This window comes from Sminthopsis crassicaudata, chromosome 2 (genome assembly GCF_048593235.1).
Source record: "Sminthopsis crassicaudata isolate SCR6 chromosome 2, ASM4859323v1, whole genome shotgun sequence".
Taxonomy (NCBI): Eukaryota; Metazoa; Chordata; class Mammalia; order Dasyuromorphia; family Dasyuridae; genus Sminthopsis; species Sminthopsis crassicaudata.
This window is the reverse complement of record NC_133618.1, coordinates 96,303,588-96,331,235: the sequence shown is the minus strand read 5'-3', so window position 1 is coordinate 96,331,235 and position 27,648 is coordinate 96,303,588. Positions and strand designations below refer to the sequence as shown.

Below are 27,648 nucleotides of genomic sequence, written 5' to 3'. Positions count from 1 at the left end.
GATAAAGATGTGGGTGGTTGAAATCTGTCCTTCCTTTCATTTCTTATTAACTCTGACTAAATATGGCATCATGATTAGAATCATTGAAAAATTGCAACCAAAAAGCAAAACCCCCCATAAATTGGATTATTTTGTAACTTTATTCTGTAAATCATACCCCCAAAAAGTTGGGACTTGGGATATTTTTCCCAAAAGTCTCCAAAGCAATTTCAAATCAGACCACTTCTCTTCCTGAAACAGTAGCCCAAAATATGTTTCCACACATTCACCTTTTCATCAGTCAAAATCTATATTATGTGAACATTCTACCATTCCTAGTGTTCTCTGTATTTAGCTTTGTTTTTTGTAGATTCATCACAGCATCATATTCCAGGGTCTTAATGAAGTAATAAGGAAACCAGATGATGCTGATTTCCCAAAGATCCTACTAGTGATGCTATGCCATGTTATAAACTCTGGTGGATTCTAGCAATCTATAAAGCTTCAGGAGACAGACTGCAACCCAGGAAAAATCCCAGGTGGATTCAGAAAAGCTCAACATAAATAGGTTGCCTAGTAAGTGATGAATTTTTTGACCATGATATTCACATGGAAGTCACATTAAAATCAGCCATTCATGTGCACTCAGATCAGACAAGGACAAAACCTGTGGGGCATTAAAAGAAAGGTAAATATGAAAAGATGCTATGTACAATTAAAGCAAATCTATTCAAAGAAGGCGTCAATGTTCAAAAGTGGGAAGTAGAAAAAAAGTATAACAGTTTTTGATAAAAATTTAATCAGTGAAAAGCCAAAAAAAGAAGGCTATTGGGCCAGGAAACCCCCATAGCCAAGCCAAACCAATCAACATTTATTAAGTATCTACTGTGTGCAGGCACTGTGCTAAATTTAATAAAAAGCCAGCACATACTCATTAACATTTAGTGGAAAGTGACAGCCAAGAGCAGTACCAATTTAGAATACAAACTTATTTATAAAACACATAGCATGATGTACTGGTTAGAGAGTTGGCCTTGGAAACATGTTTCAAATCTTGCCTCTTAAACCATACTGGTTAAGTCACTTAACTTGTTAGGGTTTTCTAGTTAACTCTTAAAAAATTATAAGTTGCAGATTAATGTGCTGTCCTGCATTTATTAAGGGAATTTCCTCATTCTGGAATTCCATGAGTAAGTGAAATCACCAGTTAAGTCCAGTCCCCATACTGGATATGTGAGCATAATTGAAGTTGATTAGAAGCACAGTTGAGAGCAGTATGATGATTGTAAAATAGCAGTGAGTTAATAGAAAATTTGACAATGGGACCCAACTAATTTATATCATACTCAGAAAATTTATATATTAAATTAGAGTGAGGAGAAAAAGTGATAGAATAGATTGGTCAACATTTTTATAGCAGTCTCCTATATGAGGGTCCCAATGGTCCCAGGTACTAGTGCCTCCTTTCTTCCTAATACTTTTTAGTGATTTTCCATATTCTTACACTGTATACATGTATGAACTAGAATATAATCTCCTTGAAGAAAGAAACTTTCATTTTGCATTCCTAATGACCAGCATAGAACCTGACATATAGTAGGCACTTAACAGATGTCTGTTGATTGATTAATCATCAGAGAAAATGAAACGATTTGGTTTTACATTTAGCTTCAACACCTCAGTCTCTAAAACATTTTATGAAAAGATTAGCTGAGCCAGATGAAATATTGAGAGAAAATATCTATACTGGATAAGAGACTGTGAAATTGATCTTCACTCAGTTGACTTAAAGGTACAAGGAATACAAGATCTCATTTAGACAGCTTCAAGCATTATTATAAAGCACTCGCTATGATACCAGGTCCTGTGCTGAGCATTAATACAAAACTAAACAATATTTCTCCTGCCCTGAAGGATGTGACTTAAAAACCTGATTTCAGCTAGTTCAAGGTGAAAGCTCACTTACCAAAGCTCAATGTTCCCAGAGTGAGTCCAAGGATGGGAGGTGGAGATATGGGAGTGATGGCTGGAATAAAGGCAACATGGTATGTGCATGGACAGGAAGTAGCATGGAGGTCTGGCTCTGCTAGCTGTACAGTACTTTAAATGATGTTAGGCTGTTGCTTGACATAAAACCTCATTATTTAAAAATAAAATTTTTACAGTTCTGCCTTTTGTACTTCACATTATTTTTACCATAACTTCTCCCTTTCATGAACCCTTCCTTATAACAGAAATAATTTAAGAAAACTACCCTTGACTTAAAAATATATATTTTTTTGTGGTGGCCAAGAGGTGGAAACTGAGTGGATGCCCATCAGTTGGGGAAGAGCTGAGCAAGTTATGGTAAATGAATGCTATGGAATATTATTGTTCTGTAAGAAATGATGAACAGGCTGATCTCAGAAAAGCCTGGACTTGGATGAACTGAGGCTAAGTAAAGTGAGCAGAACCAGGAGAGCACTTGTACACAGTGGCAGCAAGATTGGTGATGATCAATTATGATAGACTTATCTCTTCTCCATAATGAAGTGATCCAAGATGGTTCCAATAGACTTGGGAAAGAAAATGCCATCCAAGGGGCAGCTAGATGGTACAGTGGATAGAATGCTGGCCCTGAAGTCAGGAGGACCTGAGTTCAAATTCAGCCTCAGTCATTTAACACTTCCTAGCTGTATGATCCTGGGCAAGTTGCTTAACCCCAATTGCCTCAGCAAAAAAAGAAAATGCCATCCACATCCAAAGAGAGAGCTATGAAGACTCACTGTGTATCAAAGCATTCCATTTCACCTTTTTTGTTTTTTTAAATTCCTCATGGCTTTTTTCTTTTGTTTGATTTTTCTTTCCCAACATGACTTGACATGGACGTTTGTTAAAAATGATTGTACATGTATAATCAGTATTGGATGACTTATTGTCTTGGAGAGGTAAGAAGGGGAGAAAAAAAATTTGGAATGCAAAATCTTACAAAACTGAATGTTGAAAACTATCTTTACATGTAATTGGAAAAATAAAATATTAAAATAAAAAAATCAAAACCTTATTTAGCCAGCATACAGCATATTATTTTCCCTAGACTTTGCAAACCTTAAAGCACCATATAAATGTTGACTAATAAGTATTCATTCCCTTGTTTCTCTGAATTCCTTAACATGCATTGTAGCATAGCAATAGTCTGCTTCATTTTATTTACCATAATTTGTTTAGTTATTCTCTATCAGTGGGCATCCTGTTTCCAATTGTTTACTGTTATAATAAAAAGTACTACTATACTATACTTGCTATATATAGGAAACTTGTCTCAGTCTTAGGCTTTTGGAAGAAGAGGGTTTATGTGCAGCAGTGGAATTGTTAGATCAAAGGGTATGTGAACAGCTTGTGATTTTTCTTACCTAATTTCAAATTATTTTTTGTAAAGATTTAAACCAATTCACAGTTCCACCAAAGTGTTAACATGCTTGTCTTACAGTTCTCCACCCCCAAACCCAACTTTTTTGTCTTTTTATCATTTTTCTTATTTTGCTTTGAATGAGGAGAAAGCCTTTAAAACACACAGACACAGATATTCACAGTCATTGTTCTGGTGATGTTGTTTGGGTGTAAATCTTTATAAGGTGGACCAAAGAAGCATGTTAAACATAGATAAGCTGTAGATTAATTCCAGTGACAATCTGCTTATAAGAATTAGCATGAAGAAAGTTATCTAAGGAATATCTGGTCCAGATATGGTGAAAATTGGTGGATCATCAACTCTATCTTTAAAGTGATTGATTTAAATAGAGTTCATCCTGACGAGATCCCTCTTACATGATTCCACCAAAGGCAATTTGTTTTATAGTATGAACTGAGTCCCTTTCTCTCCAGAGAGAAGAAAACATTACAGGGGCAGGTAAATGATGCAGTGGAAAAAGCACCAGCCTTGAAATCAGGAGGATTTGAGTTCAAATTTAGATTCAGGGACTTAATACTTCCTAACTGTGTGAGTTAGGCAAGTCACTTAACTCCAATTGCCTCACAAAAAAAGAAAAAAAATTACATTTAATTTCAAGTCAAACAAAAATATTCATAATAAGGAAATTCATGCCATTAACTATAGGCCAGGGATGGTGAGCATTACTAATCTATTTTTCAATCACTGAAGAATAGAGTCTATAAAATTTTTAATAAATAGTAATTTCAGAGTAATATACATACACACATTTTATTACAGAATAGGTACAGCTTCTTGGGAGTTGAATATGTAAAACTGAACAATTCTTTCCTTTCCCCAACCCAGTTTTTTCTACACACCCATAACCCACACCCATATACATACACACACACACACAAAAATGTGTGTGTGTGTGTGTGTGTGTGTGTGTGTATGTCACATCCAATGACAAAAACAGTGAGGTTATTTGATGCAGTGATCTGATTCTGATTCCGACTTCACAGTAAATGGAAATGTGCTGACCCAAAAGAATAATTTTAAGTTCTGGCTGAGGATCCAGATAAGACAGAATGATGTTGTTCTTTTCTTAAGACTTCCTATTGGGAGAGTGTCTTGATCAGCTAAGTCTCCAGACAGCAAATAGAAAGTGACTTCAGTAATCCTGGAGGTTGATTCATACCTCAAAAAAGATTGCCATTTGTGACGCACAAAGACATTAAAGTTTCATTGTTGTCAGTCTCACAGAGACAAACGGCATGGACATATAAGCCTGAAGTATTAAGAAAATAGTATTTTAAGGGAAGGATTTTTTTGGGTTCTCAGGAACAAGATTGAACTATTCTAGACTCTGAGAAGACAAGTGATGATGAAATTTCAAACTGGTCTTTAAAGTCCTCTGTTATAATAGAGAGTTGTTTCCTCTGTCAAGGACTGGATTTCTGGTTCTAGAGAGGTTCGAGGAATCTAAAAAAACAAAGACAAATTGGGAAGATTTTTAATATAGTTTCATTGTTGCCCTAGAAATCTAAGTAAACAAAACAAAATAAAACAACCTTGTTATTTATAGAGGTACTTAATTTCAAGTTCAGCCTTTTATCTTTCTGAAAGACAGCATAATAGTGTTTTTAACACATACTAATTATTTCATACTACCAACTAATATGTTTTAAAACAATGCCACAGTGCCTTTGAGAAAGTATTCATTATTTTAAAGGCTAAACTCGAACTAAAGTATTGCTATAAAGAGCACAGTAGTTTTTTTTCTCTAGTATTTTATTTTTCTAAATACATGTAAAGATAATTTTCAACATGCATTTTTTGTAGGATTTTGTGTTCCACATTTTTTCTCCTTCCTTTCCTTATCTTCCCCTCTTCCCAAGATAGCAAGCAATCTGATATAGATTAAACACATACAATAATTTAAAATATATTTCCATATTAGTCATGATGTGCAAGGAAAAGCAGACCAAAAGGGAAAGAAAAAAAAACAGAGAAAAAAAAAAAAGGTGAAAACCCTATACTTTGATCCACATTCAATCTCCATAGTTCTCTGGATGCAGATGGCATTTTTCATCCTAAGTCTTTTGAAATTGTCTTGGATCACCACATTGCTGAGAAGAACTAAGTCTATCATAATTTATCATCATATACTTTTGCTGTTACTGTGTTCAATTTTTTCCTGACTGTTCACTTAACATCAATCAGTTCATATAAGCCTTTTCAGGTTTTTCTGAAATCATCCTGCACATTATTTCTTTTCTTTTCTTTTCTTTAATGAGGCAATTGGAATTAAGTGACTTGCCTGGGATCACACAGGTATCATTTCTTATAGAACAAATCATATTCTATTACATTCATATACCATAATTTTTTTCAGCTATTCCCCATGATGAGCATCCACTCAATTTTCAGTTCCTTGCCATCACAAAAAGAATGCTCCAAACATTTGTGTACATGTGGATCCTTCTCCCTCTTTTATAATCTTTTTAGAATATAGATCCAGTAATGGCACTGCTGATTCAAAGGATATGCACGATTTCATAGCTCTTTGGGTATAAGAAGAAGGTTATTTTTAAAACAAAGTTATAGTTTTTTGGCCTTTTTTCTTACCCGCATAAATATATTTATATGAATATCATATATATACATTTATACTTCATATTCTAAACAAGGGTTCACTAGTGGGATGGCAACCTGCATATAGTCTCCTTTGCTGTAGCCATCCAGGATCTTGAAAAAGCCAGGCTACCCTCAAGTGTAAAGCAGTCTGTGCCACTGGCAAAGGCCTGGCCGGCCACATCCTAGAGTAGCTGCAGTCTCAAAAATAAAGCCCTCAGTTTGGGCCAGCATCTTGGGAAAAGGATGGCAGTACTGGGCTTAGGTCTTTCCCAACACACCACCCGTATGAGATTCTCTATAAGGCAGAGTTGCCATGAAAATCAACCACTGCATACATTCCATGGGTTGCCAATCCGTGTTCTGGGATGAAAAAATGTTTGGGGGGGAGGGTGTCTATAAAATAAATGGCATTCCAAAAACAAAACAAAACACAAAAAACCCTTAATATTGCCTATTAAAGGCTGTATTACAGGAGAACTGCTTAAGGGAAGTAGGTGACGTAGTCGTAAAGGATAAAAAAGGAGAGGAACAAAGTAATCAACTCCACTAGGAGTCAGATTCTAAGACCTTTCTAGAATCCTAGTTCTAGGACCAGTCATTGACACAGTTCTGATTACAACTTCCCCATACTAGAAATTGTACTAGAGCAAAAACATTATAGAAAGTACTGGCTGAGAATTCAGCAAAAGCAGAATAGCTGAAGAAAAATACTTTGCAGGTTCTGTACAGTTTACTAAATATGCCAAAATGAAACAACAATCTTAACAATAGATGAACACCAAAATGTTTAAGGCATCCATTTGGGATTTGTAATCTCAACCTGTAAATTTGATTTTTAAAAATGATTTTAATAACTGTATTTCAATATAATTGGTTTCCTTTCTAATTATATATATTTAAACAGATTATTCTAAGAAGGGGTCCATAGGTTTCACCAGTCTGCCAAAGGGATCTATGATAGAAAGAAGGTAAGAACTATTGTCCTATATTAAGGACTATATTCTTAAAAAATCAGTTTGTGAAATACAAAAATATTCATCTTACAATGAGGTTTTCATACCCAGAATTAGGTAGCATAGAGCATAGTATGCTAGACTTGGAGACAGGAAGGTCTGAATTTGAATTCTGTCTCAGACACTTATTAGCTACATGATTTTCAGCCAAACAGTCCAATCTTCCTCAATCTTAGTTTCTTCATCTGAAAAATGGGGATAATTATAGCATCTAATTCACAGGATTGTTGTGAGGATCAAATGCAATAATACAGGATATCCCAAAAAATCTTGGTGCAGTTGAAAGCTATTAAAGCTTAAAGTACAATATAAGTAAAATATTTTGTATATGTTAAGAGGCTATGTAAATTAGAATTATTTTTATGGCAAAAAGTACTGGATCCTGCATTCCTTTGCCAAATAATAATCACTGATATTTATAGAGATAAGAGATAGGAAGTGGCTTTCACTTGTATAGAGAACGTCCAAGTCAGGAGATTCCCTCTGACAACGAAACTTGGCTTCTTTATTCCTTAATATATTAGAGAATAACCTAGAGCAAAAGAGCCACATACTTGGCCCCAGGCTTCATGTGGCTCCAATACTCTCCAATGCAATTTGAACCAGATTATAATGTAGTTCTTATCTGATTTTATTTGTTGATGAATAAATTTTTTAAAAAATTGTAAACACAAGTGGCTTTCTAGATCAATATGTGATCTACAGATCCTTATGCAATGGGAGGTGATTGACTTGCTCAAGTCCCATGTCTATTTTATGCTGGAGGCAAGTCCTGGCTTTGAGGCCAGCTTTCTATCCACTACATTAAGGTTAGCTCTCTCTTTTTCTCCCTCTGTCCTCCCTCATATTCATGTAGTATGTATGTGGGTATGTATACATGTGTACACATATACTAGATATATCTATACTCATGTATTATATTAATATATATTAATTATTATTTACATTTATTGTTAGTTATATATTAGTTATCTATAAATGTATTTTATATAGCACTTTAAAGTTTTCAAAACATTTTACATACATCATCTCATTTGATCCTCAACAGTCACATGAAATAAGCACGTGACTGTTTTTGCAGATGAAGAAACTGAGATTCAATTAAAGGTATTTATTAGGTATCTACCATGTGTCAGGAATTGATAAAATTGATAAAATCAAAATAAAAAAGAAAACGGAACAGACTGAAAGAACCTACTATGATTTGCTTATGGTTAAACACACAGTATGTATCACAGATGGGAGACAGACCCAAGTCTCTTCTGCTTCTAAGTCCAGCATGCTTCTCTATTTCACATGATTTCCTAGTCTTCCCCCCATACCCTGAGGCAGTTGGGGTCAAGTGACTTGCCCAGGGTCACACAGCTAGGAAATTTAAGTATCTGAGGCCAGATTTGAACTCAGGTTTTCCTGACTTCAGGACTGGTACTCTATCCACTGCACCACCTAGCTGTCCCGATCTCCTAGTTTCTTATACCTATGCCCATCCCCTGAGAAGTGAGTCCCCTCCCCCCCCACAGAGCATTAATAAATTCTGGCTTTCCTCTTATACCTCATCCCCAACTTAACTGTGATGGCAGTGATAATGACATAAAATTCAATACCACCATAACATGACTTGCAAAGAGCTTCCATGGTTATGGAAGAGCTGCTATCTTGAGTTTCTATTGTGGAATTAATAAATGTAATAATGATTAAGAGCAGTTAGGTGGCACAGTGGATAGAATGCCAGATCTAGAGTCAAGAAGACTCCTCTTTCTGAGTTCAAATCCAGCCTCAGACACTTGCTGTATGACCTTGTGTTCTTTTTGCTTCAGTTTCCTCATTTCTAAAATAAGTTAGAGAAGAAAATATGTTATGGGCCAGAACTTGAAACAAGGTGCTAATGCTTATGTACTTTAGTTCACACCTTTAAAGGAGTTCATACATTAGTTCACAAATTCACACCTTTAAAGAGCATATATGAGGAGGAGTTCACAAGCCCACTGGAGGACAAGCCCACCCTTGGACTTCCGGGAGATTCACAAGTCAGAAACCCATAAGCCCACTCTCTGGGAGGAGGAGTCAAGATTCATTCCAACTTCCACCTTTGTGCTGGCTGGAGACATTCAGAGAGAGTTCTCGGAACCAAGGAGAGAGATAGGCCTCTAAGAAAGCTAACCAGGCCCAGGAAAAGAGACAAGACTTTGAAGGAGAAAATAAAGGATCTGGACTTTTAACTCCTGGCTGCATTTGGGATTATTGAACTGAACTGAAACTAAGGTTGCCTCCAGAAGCTCCCCAAGAAATCTGTTCCCAGAGAACATTATAATCTAGAAGAACGTTACAGAAGTAAACCGTTCCAATGGTTTATTATCTTTGCCAAGAAAACCTCAAATGGAACTGTGTAGAACTGGACATGAATACAACAAGAAACAATGACTTGCAGGTGAGGAAAAAAGCTGGAAATGGAGGGAGAGATACTTAGGAAAGTCAAAGGAATTTAACATGCTACCCATATATTCATTTTAAATGATTCTTCAGTTTAAATTAGCAACTATTTATTAAACTCCTGGTGTATAAAAGGTCTTGAGCTAATTGCTAAGAAGACAATAATGAAATGTGATAGTCTCTACTCTCAAGAAGCAGAACTCAATAAATATTGAACTTAAGTAATTCTCATTAAATAGTTAAAAGGGACTTACCTGTCCTGTCTGGGGAAACACACAAAATGAAACTGGCACCATCAATCCCATTACCAGAAGAGTCATATTTAACTTCATGGCCACCAGAAATTTTGGATTTTGATGGGCAAGCTTGATCCTAAGGAAGTAAAGTTATACCTATTAAATCTTGCTACAAAATTATATTAGCTTCTGAAGCAGGCACTTTACAATCTGACATAATATTAGAGTCACTAGTTTTATCACCTTCATTGTTAATTTGAGTCTATTCCATAGCTCCACCAAGCCCTAACAAATGATGTATACTGTGGTCCTAGAATTATATTAGGTAACCCCATGTTCTGACCTGCTGCCTTCTCCTTGCTCATCTAGCAGATGCCAAAGTATTTTGGGAAACACCTTTTTCAGCTATCTAGAAATGAGAAGGCACACCCTGAAGATGAGGAGGAAGGATGCACTGGTACAGCTCCAAACAATGAGAACCAGCAGGTTTGATGTTTTTACAAGGATGTTGACTCATTAAATAGCCAAGGAAGACACTGATGTAAGTGAAGTTTCTAGCTACATTCTTTTAGGGTCAAACTTTGAGTATTTAGAGTGTCAAGAAATATTTTTTCTCATACTTGTTTCTGATAAGTAAGCCCATTGAATCTGCTATCTTCTGTTACTGCCTCCATCTCAACACATTAAGATCTTGAGTCAAGACAAGAAACACAGGCCCATGTTGAATAGTAGCCTTAATAGGATTTAGTACTAGAAGACTTTGGAGTTCATGTGGTCGCCAGAGTAAGGACTAGGAGATCTTATGGGTCTGTGGCATGGCGCCAAAGGGCATATAATCAACCTACTCTCCTTACAAAGCTTTTCCTGATCCTGCCTCCAACTGTTAGTGCCTTCCTTTCCAAACTGAATTGTATCAAACTTTGTTGCATGTATTCTCCCACTTACATACAGGTGAAACACACGGTGCACATGTATGTATATGTATGTTGCATGTGTACACACATGTGCATGCATGTCTTTTAATTAAAAGTGCTAGCTTCCTGTGATTATGGATTTTTAATTTATATTTTTAAATGCCTATTTATTGGTTGTTTTGTTTCTAACAAAACTGAATATCCATCTTCTCCCACTCTGCACCTCTCTTTATTGTGGGAGCACTCAAAATTCCTTCTCTTGAATCCAATATCAGTTCATCTTGAGTGGGACAAAATAAATCACACAGACTAATCTGTAATGAATGAGTCATGGTTTCCATAATAGAATTAATTGCATTATCTTTCTTCTAAACTTCTCTGTTTTCACTGAAGGTACTACCATCCTTCCAGGCATCTGGTTTATAATCTTTGTGTCTTCCTCAGTTCCTCATTCTACCTCATTCCACATAGCTAATCATTTGCTAAATTTTAATTGTCTCTATTTTCATAACATCTCTTGCATATGTCCCTTTCTCTCTTCACTTAACCACTGTCCTAGAGCAGAGTCTTTTCATCTCTTAACTGGACTATTCCAAAAGCTTCCTAAATCATCTCCTTGATTCAAGTATCTCCCCTTTCCAAATTATTCTTCATACAGCTGTCAAAATTATTTTCTTAAAATGCAGGTCTCACCATGTTGTGTCTCTACTCAGTAAATTTCAATGTTCTATTGACTCTAAAAATCAAATGTGGTATCATTATCTTATCCTTATTAATTTTCTATTTTGTGTAAGCTTTATAAGGCACGCAATTAGTACTATGGTAGCAAATGTATGTAATTTATAAATAAGTAAATATATATATATATTTGTGTGTGTGTGTGTATATATATATACATATATATATATATATATTTTTTTTTTGTGTGTGTGTGTGTGTGTGTGTGTGTGTGCATTTTCAAAAATTTTTACTGGTAGGATGTATAATCTAAAAAGTCTGGAGAACTTTGATATAATCTAAATTTACCATTTTACAGATGAGAAACTGAGGCCAGAGAGAGGAAGTTACTTCCAAGACAACTAAGTATGACAGAAATAGTAAAGTGGTAGAGTTGGGATCCAAACTCAAGTGGTCTGCCTTGAAATCCAGGGTTCTGTATCCTCCTACCTCCCCATTCTCTAATGTACTAATCTCAACTTTAACTGGTTTTGTTATACTGAAGAATTGGGGTGGGAAGGAGGGAATTGAAATAACTTTTTAAAAAGCAGTATTTGTCTCTTTCTATAAAAATTGTGATGCAAAATTTCTACTTTTTTGATGACATTCTTACTCATATAGTAATGAATTCTTACCTTTCCAAAACATAAGAAAAAACACTTGAAAGAAGAACTGAAGTCCCAAAGAGCAAACCTCTAGACAATGCTGTTTCTCCAACTGCCTAAAGAAAATGCAAAGTAAACTCAGAAAGCCATAAATTTTAAACACTATTCAAGAGTGACAATTTAAAAGTATCATTCCCTTCATCTTTTTTCTTTGTCTAAAAACTTTTGGTTCTAACAGTTACCAGTTATCGCCCCCCCCCCACACACATTCTTATTGCATTAATTAAAAAAAAAAACCCAGGTCATTGATCTTGGGAAATTTTAAGAAATTTAATTAGAAGAGAATGATGGGATTATTTAAGGTCCAACAAGCTTCTAGTGGGATACAGTAAATCTGCTCAATTTAAAGTAAGATCAAGAAATGTATTGTTTCCCCCTCCTTTTGTTGGGCATCTAAAACAATACTGACTGATTGACTATATATAGCACATAACTATATCTGAAAAACAAAATCTCACACTTACTGAAAGAAACATGACAATTATAATTCACATGATCCAAATATTAGAACACAAAATGTGAAATTGTTTGTTCTTTGAAAGGTTCTGGAAGAAGACCATGATATCGGGAAGATGATGTCATGACTTGCAAGGGAATTGGATTTAAGTGAGAGAGAGTAATTGAAAGTCACCAGCTTCATTCACTCCTCCAAAATCCCCTGGGTCCAGTGGCAAGATATAGATCAGAATGACTGGAGGTAGCCCCAGAAGCACCTTGGCCTTTATAAACTAAGATCTTTTCTATGTCTCAGTTTGATTGAAGCAATGCCCAGTCAGTGATTAAAGCTGTGTAAAAATGATGCAAAGAATGGTTTCTTTTACCTAATTAAATACAAAAGCAAAAACAAATCAATCTGGGAGTGATAGACTCTTAGGGTCTCAGGCCAAAACATACAACTGCTACTTACACAGGCTTGGAGCCAAGAGAATCCAAATAATGACCAAATGAGGCTTGGGCTGGGACCTATTTTTGGCCAATGAATGAAAGCTAAAGGGATTTGGGTTTAAGGCATAGTCCATAAAAAAGAATTCTAGCCTATCAATTTCAAGATATCTCAGGAGTTCTCAGTATTCAAAATTTATATTCTTTTGGGCAGAGTATCTGTAGATAAGGGTATCTGTAGATTCCCTGTGTGGATAAAGGAAGAAGAGGAAGAGATGTAGAAGAGGGAAGAAGCAAAGAAAAAAGGAAGAAAAGAAGGATAGAAGAAAGGTAGGAAGAAGCAAGGATCCTGTTGCCCAACAGGATCTAGCCAGTTGGGTCCCAATGGAGCAGCTACTCTTCCCATATTGTTTTCCTCTGTTCTCAAAAAGGACCATGCCATCAGGAGAGAGATGTCATGACTTACAAGTGAATTGGACTTAAGTAAGGAGGGTCTAATGCAAAGTCACCACCCTTACTCTCTCTTCCAGAGCCATCTCTGATATTGGAGGAAGAGGGGAAGGGGATAAGAAGAGATGAATTTCCTCTCTCTTCTCAAAACAGAATATTCAGTCCTTTGCCTGAAGCATTGGCATATAAAAGAGCTCTACAATTCTCACTTACCTTGGTCCCAGCTTCTCGAGATAGTCCTACAACATTCCCATTCTCATCCATTACACGAATTCCATTCTGGTACTCATGGCTTCTGCTTACCACCACATTAAATATACTTAAAAAGGCTGTTATATTCAAAAGCAAAACAAAACATAGAGATTTCTTACTAGTCAGCTAAATGTATCATGGACATAATTTTGTCACACCTAGAACATGTCAAAATGTGCCAGAAAGAAGGTTTAACTGAATTTGCACTCTAGCCAATTTAAGAATTCAATGAAATAACTACTTAATTTTCTTATGTTATCTGTGTTTCCTTGTATCAAGCTTAGATATACTGCAAATTTTGTCCTTGCTAAAAAAGACTAAGAGACAACAGCACTTACTTATGGGAAACGGAATATTAACTATATTCTCTCTCATATTTAAAACTTTAAATTTAGAGAGGATTCTGGGAAGATGGCCAACTAGGTCAGAAAATTTTGGCTCTCCAAATTTCCTTAATAAAAAAGAGAGAACATCATCTCACAGAAAATATAGGGCAGCAGAAATAAATTAAAGTTAAGGTTAAGCAGTTATTCTCCAAACACAACTTAAGAAGACTCCAGGAAAGACCTAACCTCCAAGGATGGAGGTTCAAACCAGAGTGAAATGCAAACACTTTCAGAATGACTCTATAGAATCAACAAATAACTTAAGGGCAGCTGGGTTGGAAGACAGCCTTAGCCTTAGAATCTGTCATCTCACATCTCTAGTGTAAAGGGCCTGATGGCTGAGTAGGAGACTGAAGGACTTTCCACTACTGAGGGATGCTGAGCACAGCTATGCTGACCAGACATGTCCCAGGTCATGGCTGTAGAGGGAGTGGTGATGACAAAGAAACTAGAACACATCTGGTGAGTGCAGAAGCAGTGAACGAGATGAGGTGAGATGTCTCAGGACAATTGTGAACATAAGTAAGGCTTCATCTACTTCACAGTTGGAGTAGGCCTGAAGGTCTTTGAGCGTTGATTCAAGGGCATACTTAAGTTCCTTTCCTACTATATTCCCATGACATCATTTTCTCCTTATTTCAATCAAATATGAGCAACTATGTACTTATTGGTCAAGTTCAATTTCTTGGGTAGTTCCCACGTTTAGAATATAAGATCCTCAGCCAATGAGGATGAGGGTCAGTGGTGGGAGGGCTATTTGCGTTAGGGATTTAAGTGTCAAATCTTTCCTGAAAGGTGCCACCTGATCTCCCGAGAAGGAGAAGGTACAATAAACTTTTGTTTTGCTCCTAGAGATCACTCCCAGCTTTTTTTTTTTTTTTTAAATGGTGACCCCTCACCATTTCTGAGCCACACAGCAGTAAACTACTGGCTTTTGCAAGAGAGCAGAGTCCCTGTTTTCACTTTCAGGGCACAGAGTAATAGTGTGCAGCTATTCCAGGGACTACAGGGAGCAAGCTCATTTGTTGGACAATGTGGTTGGAGGCCCTAGCATTGGCTTAGAATTAGAAAGGAAAGCCCCAGGTTGAGCCCTGAGACACATTTCAAAAAATAACAATAAGAAGGAACTAAGACTTGGAGCATTATTCCCCCTAACTCAGGATTATACTTGATTACACTAAAAACTACTAAAAAACAAATAAAACAAAAATAAATAAAAATGAATTTGCAAAGGAGAAAAAAATTCAACCATGGATAGCTAATCTGGACATGGATAAATTGTTTATGTTTTTTTTTAACATGGAAAATGTATCTATATGTTAAGATTTCACATCAACAATTAGGGTAGTTCAAAAGAAAAATTGGCAGAGTTAAGGTAAAAATAGTAATCATGTTATACAAATGAGGTATAGAGGAAGACTAGACACAGAGGCATTAGAGGAGGGGAGGAGGGCTTATGGTTCTGAAAACCTATTTACATTGGGAATGGGATTTAATAGGCAACACTACATATATACCATAAAGGGTATAGTACCCTCCAAAATCTATAAAGAAATAAAGAAGGAAGGATAGGTGAATGAGGAAGCAAAAGGTAAGGGAAGAAGACAAGGGAAGGATCTTTGGATAGGGGAAGCTTAAGTAATAGCAAGGAAAACTTATGGAGAAGAATTTAATTAAAGAATCAGCAGGGATAAGGAAAGACTTGTGTGTATGTGAGGGATGTGTGTGTGTGTGTGTGTGTGTGTGTGTGTGTGTGTGTATAGATGTTTATAGATAAGCATATCTATATATGTATATACGTAAATATATCTTAACTCTAGCTTGCTTGAGGGTGGTGGAAGGGATAAAAAGGGGAAAAATAAAATAAAGTAAATAAAGTGTGTAGCAAAGAACAATTTACAAGAAAGTTTTTAAAAAAAAGGACATTCATGAATATAATTTCTTCTACTAGTATATACATACGTATACATACTTTTTTTGATCTGGTAATTTGTTACTGTTATGTATTTTGAATCTTCCTAGATTCTCTTTTATTTTGCTTTATTTTGTTTTGTATTCCTTTTTTTAACTTTTCTTTTTTTCTTACTCTTTTTTCAAATAAAATAAATTTAAAAAAATAGAAGGAACACAGAAAATTGGGGAAAACTTTATTAAAGAATCTTTCAGATATTTGGTTGGAATTGGCATGGAATATTGCTGTTGTCTAGGAAATGACTGATGTAGAAAAACATGGACTTGTGAAGGAAGATGCTATCCACTTTCAGAGAAACAGATGACAGATGGAAATAAACATAGTTTGTCTTACATATATGTGTATAAGTGCATATTTGTAAATATGTATCTTTACAGATATCTATATATATGTATATGTGTATATATATATATATATATATATCTTAATTGTAGCCTTCTTTAGGATGGAGATAACAGGGAAGAAGAGGAAAAAATAAAGTAAAAAGTGAACAGCAAAGAACAAAAAAAAAAAAACCTACAAGGAAGCAAAAAAAGCTGGGCAACTTTGAAAATAATGTATAGTATTTATTATATAGTTTGTCTTGAAATGGAAATTTATTGTTTTATACTTAATTCTTTCTTATGTTCTGCTGTGTACATCACAATGTTTTTTTCCTTCCTCATTTTGTTTAAAAGAAAAAATAAAATTTGTCTGAAAATGAATTTTAAAAATTTTGAGGTATTTGTTTTTACACATCATAGCTACTTTCCAATATATTGCTGCCTACCCAAAGAAACCATACTTAGCAATACTAACCAACACAGTTACTATAATTGATAATCTATGGTGACATTATGCTCTAGTACCCTGAGGAAAGAAGTGTGTTTTATCTATTTTTTGGAACCAGGATTTTAGGATCATAGATAGAGAAGTCAGAAGAACCTTAGCGGCATGGGTTAGTCTAAGAGCTTCATTTTATAGATGAAGAAAAAAGAAGGTGTAGAAGTTAGATGACTAAGGAGCAGAGATGAGATTTGCTTGGTCACTGAATTTAAAATTCACATGATCAAAAAGTAGGAGTCATATTAGAGAAGCAGATTTTTTTTTTTTCTACCATGATGTTAAGCACAATGGTGAAAGAAAAAGCCCATCAAACAATTATAATGTGAAAGATGGAAATGAATACAATCTAAGATCCAAAGGGGAAGGCTATAAAAGTTAGCTTTGTCCTTCAAGATTAGATACAATAGAGTTAGAAATTAAATAAACTACCTGTACAAAGCAATAGAGCAGAAGATATGTCTCTTTTCATGATGACCCAAGGTAAGTAAACCCCAGCCCTAGGTTTCCAGTTTTCATTTACTTACCCAGAAAGGGGATAGGCAAGATTTTGGTAACAACATTCTGAACAACAGGTCCTTTTGATGTGTATCGATTCATCATAAAAAGAGGGGAAATCTAGAAAAGCAGAGAAGAAATATCAATTCATTATAATTTGATGTACATTTATAATGTGACTACTCTGTATAAAGCATCATTCTAGGCATTAAGAAAGTTGCAAAGCAGAATAATGTATAGTCCCTGCTCTCATGGACCTTATGGGATTAGTGGGGTTGGGATTATGTCAAGTATTTAAGCAAATACACAAATAATTATAATACAAAATAGTACGTGATAAATAGAAAAATAAAACACAAAGATTTGAGGAATAAAAGCTTGGTAGAGAGTTGGGGTCGCTATTAGAGGTTATATTCAAATGGCACTGAAAGTTAATTCACACTTAATAAGAAACATCCAATGATAAAACTTTAGCTAGTCTATTTTAAGATATAAGCCATATTTGAAGCCAGTTGGTTAGGATACTGGTACAATCATTAAAATTATAATGTGATCTGAACTATTGCATTGAGCGTAAAGGTCAAGATTTGTGGTTTCAAACAAGACAATGGATATAACAGTAAAATACTAGATAAATGTCAGTGATTAATATTGATTGTGATTTATGACTTTAGGAGTTATCCTGAGACAATGATTTATTTTTTTTTAAATATTCAATGCCGGTTTGAAATTTAAATTTTATTGTAATTTAATTTTAAATTCCTTTCCCAAAGTCACACAGTCAACATGAGTCAGAAGCAAGATCAGTTCTTCTGGATGCCAAGACTGGTTCTATCTCCTATGCTCTCTTGTCTCTCTCTCTTATAACATTTCTGAGATTATAAAATGCATAACAGTTACTGAGCTCCACTATTAATGGAGAGAATTTGTCCCCAGAGAGTTTCCTATGTTAATGAAATCTCAGAGAAAAAAAAAATTAATCTTACCTAGATAGGATGTCTAGAATACTTCTCATATATTAAATAGAAAAGTTACAATTATGATTTTATGTGTGCTTATGCTACTCTGGACATGGACAAATTGTTTATGTTAAGGACCAAACATTTGTCTTAAAAGTTGTGTCCCATAGTTCAGTTACAACTAAATATTTTACATTTTTATTATTAATGTATAGTTTTCAAATGAATTAAATGAACCTAATTTCCCAACTGATGAAAAGATTCCCCAAGTACAGTGGAAGCTGCTAAATCACAACATAAAGTTATATGTTTCCAATTATGATTTTATTTTTTGGTCTAGACCTGTGATTTCATTGATTCTATGTGAAACCTTCCATTGAGGCACATAGGCGACTTACAGGTTAAATGACATGCCCCAAATCACATATCTAGTTTATATAAGAAGCAGGTCTTGAATTCAGGTCTTCTAGACTTTATCACTATACTTCCTTACCTCTTGTAACTCTGGCATAATGCAAGAATATTATTTAAGCTATATGGAGATAAACATAAAAAAATAAAGAATGATAACAGTTTTAGTATAGAAACTTCTGATTTGTATAAATCAGAATGTGATTCAATGGCTCTTGAAAATTATGTATTCAATTCTGGGAAAACTTACATGAACTGATGCTAAGTGAAATGAGTAGAGCCAAGAGAACATTGCATATAGCAACAAGAAGATTATATGATGATCAACTGTGTGGACTTGGCTCTTTTCTACAATGAAGTAATTCAAGGCAATTCCAATAGCCTTGGGATATAAAAAATCATCTGCAACCAGAAAGAAAATTATGGAGAAAGAATGTGGATTAAAACATAGTATTTTCATCTTTTTGTTGTTGTTCATTTGCTTGTTTTTTTTTTTCCTTTCTCATGTTTTTTTTTTTTTCTTTTTGATCTTTTTTTGTGTGTGCAGCATAATGAATATGGAATTATGTTTATTAGAATTGTACACATATGGAATTATGTTTATTAGAATTGTACACATTTAATCTATGTTGGATTGTTTGCTCTCTAAGGGAGGAGGGAGCTGGAAGGGAGGAAGAAAAATTTGGAACACAAAGTTTTGCAAAGATAAATGTTGAAAACTATTTTTATGTGTATTTGGAAAAAAAAACATTATAAAAAATACCTACTCCAAAAATTGTTGTAGAAATAGCTGTAGTCATTCCAAGAAGTTGCTGTTCAAGAGAATATTTTGCCTAAGGGGGGAGGAGGAAATCAAATTATATTAGTCAATCACTTATTCATTATTTGTGGATTATACTAAATTTCCTAAGGGATGATGCAAAAATAAAAGGATAATTGCTTACTTACATGGATTGCATTTCCATTTATTATGCTAAATTCAGTATTATACGCATGGATGAAAAACTGCAAGAAATAATGTAGAGGTATTATATTTTTAATTCAAGCATAAAATAATTTATCAATCATAAAACAGAAACAGCTGTTACCTGAGGGAAAAGAGCAGCCTTTATTCCTTTACTTTTTTGCAGAAATAGGAATACCTTGCATAAGGGAAACAAATAGAAAGGTGAGTTTCTTTTACCAAATTCTGCTTACCTCAGATGGTATATGAGCCACACAGTTAAGGGGTTCATTTTGACACTGTGCTGTAATGAAAAGAACAAAGGAAGGATTTGCACTCAGAATACTTAGGCATAGGATTTTACTATCTACATGACTAACTTCTTTGGTCTTAGTTTCTCATCTGTAAAATGAGGGAATGCACTAGATGACCTCTTCAGCAATTCAATAAGCTTTGATTTAATTAGTGCCTATATTCTAAGAACTACTAGTAGAGGTTAAAAATAAAACCAAAATAGTCCCTGCCCTTGAAGAGTTTACATTCTACCTTTAGCCTAAGTTCTATGATCAATCTACAGCTTGATGTGGCTAAGTAGATTCAGAAGAGTACTAGGATAATAGTCCAACATAAGTAAGATGGAGTGAAAGACTAACCAACAAATGATATTTATTAAGCATTTCCTATTTGTAAGACAATGTGCTAGGCACATTGAGAATGAGTAAGACTGGCTCTATCCTCAAGATATTTAGATGTAGTTGAAGAAATGTTAGTTAATAATCAATAAACATTTATTACATACCTACTATGTGCCAGACACTGTGCTAAGCATAGTGTTTATTATATAAATATAAAAGATTACTACCATTATCATATAAAATTAGAGGTGGAAGGGACTTTCCACATGAGGAAATTGTGGTCCCAGAGAGATGGTGACTTATACAAGAACACAGAGAAAATAGCAGTCAGGTCCTTAACCCCATCCCCTTAGTCCCAAGCTAAGCAGCTTTTCCATTATACTAAGCTGCCTCTTAGAAATTACTTAACTTTAGATAACTAATAATTATTTTCCTATATGCACTTAAAAAAAATTTACTTTTATAAATTTTGAATTCTAGATTCTGTCTCTCCCTCATGCTCCACCCCAGACCTTGAAAAGATAAGCAATAAGATATCAGTTACATATGTGAAGTCAGGATTCACATATGCAAAATTTTTTGTAGCATTTATTTTTATAATGGCAAGAAACTGAAAACTGAGTGGATGCCCATCAATTGGGAAATGGCTCAATAAGTTATGGTATATGAATGTTATGGAATGTTATTGTTCTATAAGAAATTATGAGAAGCTATTCAATATTGAGATGATTCAAACCAGAAGCATTTCTGCATCGATGAAGACAGCCATCTACACCTAGAGAGAACTATGGAACAGAGTGTGGAACACAACTGTTGTTATTTGCTTTCATTTTGTTTTCTTTCTCAGTTTTTCTTTTCCTTCCTTCTTGATCTGATTTTTCTTGTGCAACAAGATAATTGTATAAATATGTATACATATATTGGATCTAACGTGTATTTCAACATATTTAACATGTATTAGACTACCTGCCACCTAGGGCAGGGGATGGGGAGGAGAGGAAAATTTGCAAAGGTCAATTTTTGCAAGAGTCAATGTTGGAAAAATTATCCATGCATATGCTTTGTAAATAAAAAAGCTTTAATAAAAAAAAGAAAAGAAAAGAAATTATGAACAGGCTGATTTCAGAAAAACCTGTCAAGACTTACATGAACTGATACTAAGTGGTGAAGTTAACAGAACCAAGAGAACACTGTACATAGCAACAAGAAGATTCTGTGTTGAACAATTGTGGTAGATTTGGCTCTTTTCAACAATGAGGTGATTCAAGGTTAATTCCAATAGATCTGAGATGTAAAGTACCATCCATTCCTAGAGAACTATGGAAACTGAATGTGGATTAAAGAATAGTATTTTCACTTTTTTGTTGTTGTTGTTTGTTTGCTTGGGTTTTTATTCTTTCTCTTTTTTTACCTTTTGATATGAGTTTTCTTGTGCAGCATGATAAATTAAGATACGTTTAGTAGAATTGCACAAATTCAACCTATGTTGGATGGTTTGCTATCTGGGAGATAGAAGGAAGAGAGGGAGAAAAATTTGGAATACAAGATTTTGCAAAGATGAATTTAAAAAATTACATTTGCATGTATTTAGAAAAAAATAAAATACTATTAAAAATAATTTTAAAATCATGCACAATGATAATATCTTTAAGTTGTCTATCTTTGGCTACTTACCAGAGGTCCAGTAATAGGAAAAAAAGCTAATGAAGAAAAAAAAGGATCATTAGTGTTTTAGACAAAGGCCTAAGATCATTCAGATTATTCCCAGTAAGTTATATAGGTATACAAAAATATTCAGTGAGACTTAATGTTTGTTCTTATTAATATATGGCATTATGTTACCTATATGTAATTATTGCATTATTATTGAATGTTAATTACATTAATGCACCAAAATCAAAGAAAATCAAAACTAAGATTTTCACTGAACATTTTAGTACATACACACACACACAACCCCCCAAGGCTTTCATTGAGCATTTTAGTGTACACACACACACACACACACACACACACACACACACACACACTGCTCTTTTTTGTATTCCAAATATCCCTAGGTCCCCCAACTATTCACATGATTACCAGTCCCTTCTTCATAAATTCTTCATAAGAAGGAAACAAAAATTAGAGGGGCCAAATTTTTTTTTTTAATTTTTCATAGAATTCAGTGCTTGCAAGAAGACTTCTGCATACCTTCTGAGGAACTCTAACTAACTCACCTGCAGGCCTAAATAGCATAGGAATCACATGCCCAGTATCAGGATTCACTGTTGCCTTTAAGAGAACAAAAATTTTTTTTTTCTGAAAATAATTATAATAATTATAAAGATTTAAGCCAATAAAACTTTTCTTAAACTTACCAGGCTCTCTTTCTGGGCTTTTTGTATCTAACCAATGAAAAAAAGAAAATTAGTTTTATCTTTTTAAAGACAGGTTTGTAATCTCTTTCTAGTCTTCTCTCTTCACATTTTTTGCTACAAGCTCAAAAAAGTGACTGCTATTTGCCCCTTCAGAGATAAGTAGGAATATTTTTTTCTGTTGCTAAACGGAGTCAAAATCAAAGGCAAAAGTATAGCTTAAGTGAAACAAGATCAGAATGTAATAAATCATTCTTTCTGTGGAGAAAAGGAAGAGCTACAACTAATAATTCTTTTTTTTTTTTTCCCTGAGGTTAGGGTTAAGTGACTTGCCCAGGGTCACACAGCTAGGAAGTGTTAAGTGTCTGAGACCTTTGAACTCGGATCCTCCTGAACAACTAATAATTCTTAAGCCCAATACAGATTCAGCTAGTAAAGGGGGAATTGTGTAAAGTCACTTACTAGCAAGGAATTCTTCTTTTTTTTTTTTTTTTAGTCTTGACTGAATGTTTACTTATTTTTTAAATAATAGCTTTTTATCCAAATAGTATGTTTTTAATTCCTTAAATAGAAGAAATCCTTTTGGCATTAATCAGTCAACATAAAAGATGTATAGCTATAATTTACACAGCTATCATAATAGTTCACTATAGCCCTCATGACTTTGCATCTAGACCATTACAATAGCCTCTTTATAGGTTTCCCTGCCTCAGTTTTCTTCCTCATATTTCTCCAATCTATACTACAAATTGCTGCCACAAGATAGTCAGCTATAAATACCAGGTTTAACATAGGGGCAGCTCCACAATATATATTCTCAAATTTAACTGTGTGTAGGGATGTTTTTTAGTTGGGGAGAATAAATCCTGAAACACTGACTTAGGAGAAGGGGATAGAAATCTATCTACTTCTAGCCAAGGGTTTATTAGTGGTGGTGGTGAGGAAAGGTAGATAAGAATGTTTCCATCTTCTAGCTCATTACTTTAGTTTCAGTTTGCCAAATGATTTCCAAGCTCAATTGTTTCAATAGTGCTAAGAGAGTATAAATACTGTTAACAGCATCTATGTTTTCAGGTTCAGAACAAAGTTTTAGTAATCTAATTTTAGTTAACATTCTCTTGTATCATGGACAGTAACAGTATTTGTAGCTGGTTTTAAAAATGATCAATATCTTACAAATTATATGTATCCAATAAATTTATATGGGGTCTGTGGTTATTTCTATTAAAAGGCAAACACCAGGTTTTTATATAGGAGTATAATTTGTTATAACACTATATATATATATATATTTGAAGAAATTAGATTTGACTTCAGTTTACATTTTTCAGGAATCAAAATATTTTTAAACTTTATGGATTGCCTACACTTTCAATTAAATTTGCCTTTGACTTAAAGGAAGAGCTGTACTTATAAGAGGTCACCACAAAAAAGAGCAATGGAAATTGCAAATCCTATTCCACAAGCCATAGATAAGTGCTAACCACCTATAGTAGGAGAGAAGTTTTATTTAGTTTTAAAACTGAAATATTTTAATAAACAAGATATTAAAAAAATAATATCTTCATCACTGTCTATGGAACAATCCTCCACTAGAGATAGTGCTCAGGAGAGATGTCTTTGGTTGCTGCCTTGATTTAAGTTTTGACATATAAGTGACTACATACCTTTTGGTCCTCTATATGATCTTTAGATGTCTGTTCACTTCTTAATAGTTCTCTTGCAGTTTTTATTTTTTCCTAATTTAAGAAATAATATCAAGCAATTATGTCCATTATATTCCATATTTTTCAAACATAATAAGATCACAGATAGTTAAAACTGGAAGAGTACTTAAGGTTCACCTACTGTTTCAGGCAGCTCAAATTTATTATGTCTAAGATACAACTTTATTATCTTTCCCCCAGACTCATTCCCTTTCCTGATTTTTTTATTTCTCTTTGAAGCAATTATTTGTTATTACTTAGCTCTTCAACCTCAGAATTCTCTTCAATTCTTCCTTCTTCCCAATATATTGATTCTATTCCCACTATATTATTTGAATCTAGTTCCTTCCCTCCAGGCACTTGATCAAAATCTGAACAACTCGAACCTAAACTATTGTAATAGACTCCAATTGGCCTCTAGGACAGGTCCTTTTCCTCTCCTATCCATCATCTACACAGCTACCATTTAAATTTTTTAAAAATATATTCTCATTTTAATAAATATTTCCCAGTTAGATTTTTGTAATATATTTTATTTTGTTAAATATTTCTCAATTGAACTCAATTAAACTTTTTAAACATTCATTTCTTGAGAAGAACCAGAAAATCACTATACACTTCAACAACAATACTGTATGAAGATATATTCTGATGGAAGTGGATATCTTCAACATAAAGAAGATCCAACTCACTTCCAGTTGATCAATGATGGACAGAAACAACTACACCCAGAGAAGGAACACTGGGAGGTGAATGTAAATTGTTAGCACTACTGTCTATCTACCCAGGTTACTTATACCTTCGGAATCTAATACTTAATGTGCAACAAGAAAATGGTATTTACACACATATATTATATCTGGGTTATATTGTAACATATGTAAAATGTATGGGATTGCCTGTCATCAAGGGGAGGGAGTAGAGGGAGGGAGGGGATAATTTGGAAAAATGAATACAAGGGATAATATTATAAAAAAAAATTACTCATGCATATATACTGTGAAAAAAATTATAAAAAAATAAAAATAAACATTCATTTCTAAAAATATGAGTTTAATTTCTCTCCATTTCTTTTGCCTCTTCCTCACCCTTTGAAAAGTCAAGAAAATATGAATTATACATGTGAAGTCATGCACAACTATTTCCATATCAGCCAGGCTTCAAAAGAAAACATTTGCATAAAACCCCTAAGAAAAATAAATTGAAAAAATTATGTTTGAATTTCCACTCAGATTTCATCAGTTCACTCTGAAGATAGCATTTTTCATCATAGTTCCTGTGGAAATGTTTTGGATCATTATTTTGATCTGAAGTAATACGTTCTAGCTGTGTGACCCTGGGTAAGTCACTTAACCCCAACTGTCTCCCCCCCCCCCAAAAAAAAAAAGAACAACTGCTCTTACTACATTGGATCTACTCTTTATGGCATTTGGTTTGGTGCAAGGTATATATGCATTCAATTTTCCAATTTTCCCTCTTCAATGGATAAAACAACAGTTTTTTCAGTTGTCATTTCCTTTAAAAAAAAAATTAGCAATCTAATTAGCCTCTTAGTCTGACAAGTAATGCTAAAAGAAATTAAAGTACAGCAAAAAAAAATTTTTAAATTAGACACAAATGTGTCTTGTGATTTGAAGTAGGCTTGAGAGTAAAGTAAAATTGTTATTAAGTCCCTATAATATAAAGATATAACTTTAAATCAAGAAAATACTTACATGAGAGAGCAGTACATTTGTTGGGGCTAGTATGTCAAGGCAGTGAAGAAATCTTTGGACAAAAGTCTAAAAACAAACAAAAAATTAATCACAAGATTATGTTAATAATAACAGCCAACACTTACATAGTGCCTACTAAGGGCCAAGTGCTTTACAAATATTAGCTCATTTGATCCTCACAATAATCCTGGGAGGCATTTGCTACTATTATCCCCATTTTACAAGTGAAAAAACTGAGGCAAAGAAGTTAAGTGACTTGTCCTGGGTCACAAAGCTAATAAGTGTTTGAGGTTGGATTTTAACTCAAGTGGTTCTGACTCTAAGCCCAGAGTTCTGTCCACTACATTACCAAGTTGCACAGATGGCATTAATGACATTACAAAGTGAGCAGGTGGAGATATTTCTTGATTACTGTCAAATGTCTACACTGATGTGCCCGGACTGTGAATGGACAGCATGACCAAGGTCAAAGAGAGCCTCACAGATCTCCCTGGAAGTCTGGAAGCAAAGAAGGAATTTTTTTTCTATCTTCTTTTTCTATCTCTGAGATAATGGTTACTTCACAAAAAATGGCATATGGGAGTAAATGCTAAATGAACAACAAGGAAATCCTGTAACATCCCAAATAGAATTTACAAGAGAAGAGTGAGGGTGTGCCCCGCTGAGACTAGGACAGGCACAAACCGTCACAGATGACAGATTCTGAACTGGAAATTGTGAATTTTAAAGGCAACTAGTCCAATTTCCACATTTTACAGAGGAGGAAAACTGAGTTCCGGACAAATGACTCACTTGCACAAAGCTAATAAATGACAAAACCAAGGATCAAATCCAGAATATATCTCTACAAATCATGTATTCTTTCCACTGGACCTCTGGGAGAGGGGCTCATTTACTGGTCTTTTGTCCAAATGGGTTGGCCAGGCCTTAGCCAGTCTTGGGCCCTCAGGGGAGGAGATGAGGTAATCTCTCCTTAGTCCCCACGAGCTCTAGACTCAGTGCTGGTGTTGGGTCTCAAACAAACATGGGACCCTGCGATGGTGACCTTGAGGCTGGCCCCTCTCAGATGCAAATTGAATAGGTGCCGAGGAGGTGACGGCTTCTCTGCATGCACCACTATTTCTCGTGGATAGTTCCCACCCTGCCCCGGCTCGGCATCTGCTCCGTCCGTACTTGGTTTTCTCGGATCCAGAAATGAAGGTTCGGCTCCATGGCTTAACTATAGCTGGATTGTCGGCGCCGGAAGACGAGACTAGAAGAAAGAGGGAGGGAGGGCAGCCCCCACGAAGCCCGGCCCCTTCCCTTCCCTCAAGCTCCACCCCCATCTCTCGGGGGTGGGGGACGACGGCAGCGGCGGAGGAGGTGGGGCCCAGATAGCTGCACAAGTTTCCCAATCGGCTCTTTAGCTGCAGCTCCAGTTTGGGCCGAGCAACCGGAAGGAATGACTTGCAATCTTTACTAAGTTTTAGGGCAAATTCTGAAACCCTGGTAATATCTACGTGGTTTTCTACGTGCAGTACTTCCCACTCGTGATCGTTGCTACTGTACCCTAAGCTGCTCAAATTCACTGCTTTGAGAGACCACCAGTCACCTGGTCCATCCTTCTAAATTACGCAAAAAAGTGGCTGTCCAGCCTGTTTAAAGACCTCATACT

The 27,648-nt window shown here is 34.8% G+C and overlaps 1 protein-coding gene across 1 annotated transcript; it reads right to left on the bottom strand.

The window, feature by feature from the left end:
* Positions 1 to 4,123: 4,123 nt before the first annotated feature.
* On the bottom strand, positions 4,124 to 27,304 carry SFXN4 (sideroflexin 4). The gene is made up of 14 exons (XM_074286878.1): positions 27,168 to 27,304; positions 25,995 to 26,060; positions 24,241 to 24,312; positions 22,577 to 22,603; positions 22,436 to 22,490; positions 21,888 to 21,913; positions 19,724 to 19,777; positions 19,584 to 19,640; positions 19,403 to 19,468; positions 17,295 to 17,385; positions 13,549 to 13,664; positions 11,974 to 12,059; positions 9,726 to 9,843; positions 4,124 to 4,873 (listed from the first exon to the last, which is right to left on the bottom strand). Exons 1-14 carry the CDS (start codon positions 27,204 to 27,206, stop codon positions 4,796 to 4,798), a joined length of 951 nt encoding a protein of 316 aa, XP_074142979.1. The 5' UTR covers positions 27,207 to 27,304; the 3' UTR covers positions 4,124 to 4,795.
* Between the last annotated feature and the right edge of the window lie 344 nt (positions 27,305 to 27,648).